The following is a 5,924-nucleotide window of genomic DNA, read 5'->3' as shown; positions in this document are numbered from 1 at the left end:
GTGTGTGCAATATAACAAAGAGTGAAAAATTTAAGGGGGTCTGTATACTTTCCGTACCCTCTGTGTATATATATATATATATATATATATATATATATTATAATTTTTAATTTAATAAATTACTTTTTAATATAATATTCAATTATTTTAAAGACAGCAATTATAAAGTGGCATAATATAAATAAAATACATTAATAACTTAAATTTTTTATTAAAATTAATGAAATTATTTGTAATAATTAATAAGACACAGTCACAGCAATTATAAAGTGGTATAAAATTTATAATATCAATTATTTAAATTACTTATTTAATGTTCTGAACTAGTACCAAGACACTATTTGAAATATGTAAATATCACAGTACATAATCATTCAGTACCAGTCGTGGCCTCAATACCAAAAATAGGTGTGTGTGTACTCGGATGGGATAAATGCAGAGCACAAATTGCGGCTATTGGCTACAAGTCACGTCGCTTTTCCCCCATTGTTTTCTCAGCTGATGCCATCACTGCAATGCCGCATTTATACTTATTTCTATCCAGTCAGTTTAATGGATCAAAGCTAAAGTCAATCAGTACCTTGAACACCATTTTTTCAGCTACTCCGGGCGGGAAGCCCATGCGGTCCTGTGGGCCGCTGAGGAGGCGGTAGAAGTCCGTCTTTCTGTAAAGGAACCCAAAATAAACCTGCAGAAAATTCTGAATGTTTCCAACATGCTGCAGGATCCCTAACAGCGCGTTATCATACAGCTCAATCATTTCCACCGGAGAAGACATGGCTGAGCAGCTCAGCGGGATCAAATCTGACTGAAAGCTGTCTAATTTCGATGCTTGATGGAAAACAAACATAAAGCAACAGCAGCGCAACAACAGATCTTTCGAGAGCAGCTGCACTTCCTGCTTCTTCTTCTAATGGTGTTTTATGGCGGTTCGCAAGCCAACTTTTGGTGCACTACCGCCACCAACCGGACTGGAGTGTGGCATTGGGAAAAAAAACAACCAAAAACTAAATTCTCCCTTCTAATCCAATTTCTTTAATAACTTTTATAATTGCACCATATACTTCATATTGTTCTGCATTTTCTTTCAAAAGGCTTTGCATACTAAATGTTTCTATGCCCATTTTTACTATTTATTAAAACATGCTCTATTGTTTCTGATATAATATGAAAATTCAGACAAAAAATTAAAAATTAAGGCAACATATAATATATACAAATAATAAAATATATATAAAAAATCTATTTTGGTGAATTTCATAATATTATGCATTAAATTATATTAAATGCATAATATTGTGTAATTTAAAAATGTATAAATAATTAATGCATAATATTAGGAAATTCAATTTTTTAAACAAAATAATTACAATTATTAATATAGTATTCTTGTTTTTTTTTTTTTTTTTATTTAAGAACATATTTAAGAACATGAATATATATATATATATATATATATATATATATTGCTTTATATATAGCTAGTTTATCAACCATTTCATTAGCCTCAACTCCCACAGGAAACCCCAGGGACATTATTAAACTTACACTACTTATTCTTAACAAACGTGCAAGAATCTTATAAATTATGTTTTTGCCTTGGTGATTTTAATCCACTTGCAAGACTTGTCAGTGCTGCATAAGAGTCAGAACAAATTACTACAAATCTTGGTGTTACATCCTCTACCCACTGGCTTGCTCCCATCACAACAATTAATGATGTTGCATACACTCTAAAAAATGCTGGGTTGTTTCAACCCAACTTTGGGTCAAATATGGACTAACCCAACTGTTGGGTTAAATTTTTACATTCAATTTTTAACCCAAACGTTGGGTTAGTCCAAATTTGACCCAAAGTTGGGTTGAAATAACCCAGCATTTTTTAGAGTGTACACTGATATGTGATCAGTTATACTTTCCTTAATACTGTTTTGAAATTTAGGGATATATACTGCAGCAGCTGTTCTACCAGAGACAGGATCTTTAGATAAATGCAACCATGATGAATAAACCTGATCTAAACACTGCTGTACAATAACGTTGGGGGTTTCTTTCTCATTCTTCATTATTGTTTGTGTTTGTAAATCAACTCTTGGCATTGGGAATTTCCATGGTTATGAAGTACTAGATAATACTTCAGTTCTATAGACTATAGTCTGCAATACCAGCTACTTGTGCTTGTGACCTACTCTCTTTGTGACCTTTTATATTGACCCAATAATTCATTCTTAGTTTATATCTACGAAGGTATAAAGGAGCTTCTCCAACTTCTACCTGCATGGCCGCAATGGGAGATGTTCTGAAAGCACCACAACATATCCTTACAGCTTGATTCTGAACTGCTTCAATCTTTTTAAGTATGGTTTCAGATGCAAATCCATATATTATACTACCATAATCCAAACTTGATCTAATTAATGTACAGTATATTCTTTTCAGTGATAATCTACAGGCTCCCCATTCAACCCCTGATAAGCATCCTAAGATGTTTACTCCTGATTTATATTTCTTAATTAACTTATTATAGCATGCATAGCAAAAGTCAGTTTAGATTCCATCCATACACCAAGACATTTAACTGCTGACACCAGCTCTAATTTCTGATTATATAACTTGAATTTAACTTCTGAGACATTTTTCCTTTTACTAAAACATGTGACTTGAGTTTTAGCCCCTGATATTCTAAAGCTCCAGTTATTTGCCTATGTCTCCACTTCATCGACTGCTTTTTGTAACTTTTTCGATACAATGCGATATTACGTCCTCTTTTCCATATGCCCATCATCTGCAAATAATGCACTTCCTATGTCACCATTAACATTATAATTTATCATAATTGAATAACACTGGGCTGCACACACTTCCTTGAGGAGTTCCATTATCTATCTTGTATATTTTAGAATAATCTACTCCAATCCTGACTTGTATTGTTCTTTAAAGCAGAAAATCCACTACGGCACTTCCTGTTCACACAGTACAAAATAAAAGTCTGGCCAAAAATAAACCACTTGAAAAACGTTTTTATTTTATTTTATTACATATTATTGAATTATAATATTATTGAATTGAACTCAATACTGTTAAAGTGTACTAATATGTATATTATAATAATATTAAAATATTTGATACACATAACACGGTATAAAATGTAATTCCCGTGCGGCAGGTGGCAGTAATGCGCTCTTGACGGCTGACGGCCGTGTGCAGTGAATGAGAAAAAACATGGCGACGTCCTTGGTCAGACAAACAAAATTGCTGTCGGTAAGAATTATACCTTTTTTTTTTTGCTATTCTAACTAATAACTCGTTTCTAATCGAGAGTAACTGACGTAGAAGCGGTCTGATAGATATATAGATAGACAGATACTGGCACTGAATACACTTCCTTGAGGAGTTCCATTATCTATCTTGTATATTTTAGAATAATCTACTCCAATCCTGACTTGTATTGTTCTTTAAAGCAGAAAATCCACTACGGCACTTCCTGTTCACACAGTACAAAATAAAAGTCTGGCCAAAAATAAACCACTTGAAAAACGTTTTTATTTTATTTTATTACATATTATTGAATTATAATATTATTGAATTGAACTCAATACTGTTAAAGTGTACTAATATGTATATTATAATAATATTAAAATATTTGATACACATAACACGGTATAAAATGTAATTCCCGTGCGGCAGGTGGCAGTAATGCGCTCTTGACGGCTGACGGCCGTGTGCAGTGAATGAGAAAAAACATGGCGACGTCCTTGGTCAGACAAACAAAATTGCTGTCGGTAAGAATTATACCTTTTTTTTTTTTTGCTATTCTAACTAATAACTCGTTTCTAATCGAGAGTAACTGACGTAGAAGCGGTCTGATAGCTATATAGATAGACAGATACTGGCACTGAATGTAATGTGGAATGGAAATCACGATTTAGATGTAATTTATCAAATATTCTCTATTCCTTAGATTGTGAGCAGCCAGTTAAATTCTGCTGCATGTTTCAGGAACATTCACTGCACTGCAGCTTGTTTGAAGGTATGTGAACTCCAGTGACTTTTGTGCATCTTGTTTATCCAAGCGCATTTAATTTATTCTATCTTCTATTTTTCTATGTATAGTCAAGTGGGGTACATATGGTAAAACAAAAGTACGAAAAAACATTAAAATGTTTGAAAATGTTAACACATTTTACAGCTTTCTATTTTATCTATTGTTGAGCTTCTGCCTTTAAAATTAAAGAAAAGCCTTATTTGCCCCATATTTACATTTATACATACTGCATTATACATACATTTTTATCTTATGTGTTAGTTTTTGTTTTTATCTTGCCAAAAACTGTTTACAATTGTACAGCACTTTGGTACAACACTCGTTGTTTTTAAATGTGCTTTATAAATAAATGTGAACTTGAAGTAGTTTTCAGATTTAATTCTACATCGGACCATCAGTAGTAGGCGAAATCCCTTTGAAACAAAGCCTGGACAAATCGAATATTATATGATGGAAGGACAGAAACAGATTTGACCGCTTACAGTATCAGCAGAATCAGTATTTTTCATCTGCATTTTTAACCCAGAGGATCTGTCTCCTCTCTAACAGAACCGTGCAGCTCGTATTCGAGTGGGTAAAGGAGACAAGTCAGTGACTTATGAGCAGGCGTATCACCCTCATCACATCGGGCACAGGAAAGGCTGGCTCTCACAACACACCAGTAAGTCACAATCTTTGTATTACATCCCCACTCCTTAACCGGTTGGATTCCCAAAATTACTGACACTATAAGGGCTGGTAATCCAGACCTTGTTGGTTCAGTTGCCTGTAGTATCTGTTAATCCCCAAATAACGTTGTTTCATACACTTCCTCGTCCCATAGGTAATCTTCAGGGTGAAGATGGAGCGGCGGAGCGTGTTGTGGAGGATGTCTTCATCAGACGCTTCATGTACGGCACGTTTCACGGCTGTTTAGCGGATGAGGTGGTGATCAAACGCAGAGGAAACCTCCTGGTCATCTGTGCTGTGATTATACAGAAACTCTTACCATCTAAATTCTACTTTCTCATTGGTTACACAGAGGAACTGCTCTCACATTTCTACAAATGTCCTGTTCAAATCGAGATGCAGACAGTAGAAGAAAAAGTAGTCTACAAATATCTCTGAGGCCATGTGTTGTGTGTTTAGAACATTGCTATTAAAGGGAGAAGCTTAAGGAATTTCTCTTTATTTTAGTTTTACACTGTCCAGTAAGTGTAAATGAAGTTTTTTTTAATTTATTTGTGAAATCATTAGTAAAAATATCCACACGATGGTGACGTGAAAGGGTCTTACACTGTGTACTTGTAAAGATTTAAATATTTCTTTATTACTTCATGCCATGGTTGGAAATGAATAGGGGTTTGGTGCAAATATGCTGACAAAATGAGGAAAAAAAAAAAAAAAAGCCACTGCACAGATATACTAACTAAAAGAAATGTAAAATTTGTGGCATTACATTTAAATCTGCTTAGTTTGCATTCTTTTTTTTTTGTTTTTTTTGCAGCATTGAGCATTATAACCAATCACAGGTTTTTGGCCAGTCAGAGGTGCTTAGATTAGTCACCGGTCATGAAGAAGAAAATGCCTGATTGATTGAATTAATTGAATAAATATAAAGTATTTAACATAAAAGATAACACAAATACATATAATAAGGTCATTCTAATTACAAAAGGGAAAATGCCCCGGAAATAAATCCCAGAGGGTAAATATTGCCCCTTAATGGAAAAATAAATGTATGACCCTACTTCATACATTAAGTTTTTGTTGTTAAAGTTTTTTTTTCCACTCAAAAAGCAGTGAATAATGTATTTTGCATTTTTATTTTAAATGTATTTTATAAATTGATCCGAGGATTAAAATCACTTTTTTTAAATCAGTCATCAATAATTATGAC

The 5,924-nt window shown here is 33.5% G+C and overlaps 2 protein-coding genes across 3 annotated transcripts in view; one reads left to right on the top strand and one right to left on the bottom strand.

The window, feature by feature from the left end:
* The window catches only part of nudcd3 (NudC domain containing 3), a 6,072-nt gene extending 5,138 nt beyond the window's left edge, over positions 1–934 (bottom strand). The window contains exon 1 of the mRNA XM_016447269.1: positions 581–934. Coding sequence (XP_016302755.1) covers positions 581–850 — 270 coding nt within the window. The 5' untranslated portion in view covers positions 851–934. The remainder of the gene's footprint in view (positions 1–580) is intronic.
* A 2,239-nt stretch (positions 935–3,173) lies between these two features.
* LOC107658641 (28S ribosomal protein S24, mitochondrial-like) lies at positions 3,174–5,412 on the top strand. 2 transcript variants are annotated; one of them, XM_016447268.1, is made up of 4 exons: positions 3,174–3,261; positions 3,962–4,030; positions 4,595–4,706; positions 4,869–5,412. In XM_016447268.1, exons 1-4 carry the CDS (start codon positions 3,211–3,213, stop codon positions 5,150–5,152), a joined length of 516 nt encoding a protein of 171 aa, XP_016302754.1. In that variant the 5' UTR covers positions 3,174–3,210; the 3' UTR covers positions 5,153–5,412. The 2 variants fall into 2 exon arrangements, with proteins under 2 accessions (XP_016302754.1, XP_016302753.1); XM_016447267.1 differs by lacking the exon at positions 3,174–3,261 and adding an exon at positions 3,679–3,782.
* Positions 5,413–5,924: the final 512 nt, after the last annotated feature.

Source organism: Sinocyclocheilus anshuiensis, unplaced genomic scaffold (assembly GCF_001515605.1).
Source record: "Sinocyclocheilus anshuiensis isolate Anshui unplaced genomic scaffold, SAMN03320099.WGS_v1.1 scaffold343, whole genome shotgun sequence".
NCBI classification, from domain to species: Eukaryota; Metazoa; Chordata; class Actinopteri; order Cypriniformes; family Cyprinidae; genus Sinocyclocheilus; species Sinocyclocheilus anshuiensis.
This window is presented reverse-complemented; position numbering and strand designations above follow the sequence as displayed.

Excerpts from the sequence above, each read along its gene's own strand:
- LOC107658641 (XM_016447268.1), top strand. The coding sequence starts at position 3,211 with ATGAGAAAAAACATGGCGACGTCCTTGGTCAGACAAACAAAATTGCTG. Across the intron at positions 4,031-4,594 it reads GCACTGCAGCTTGTTTGAAG|AACCGTGCAGCTCGTATTCG; the intron begins GTATGTGAACTC and ends CCTCTCTAACAG. Across the intron at positions 4,707-4,868 it reads CTGGCTCTCACAACACACCA|GTAATCTTCAGGGTGAAGAT; the intron begins GTAAGTCACAAT and ends CTCGTCCCATAG.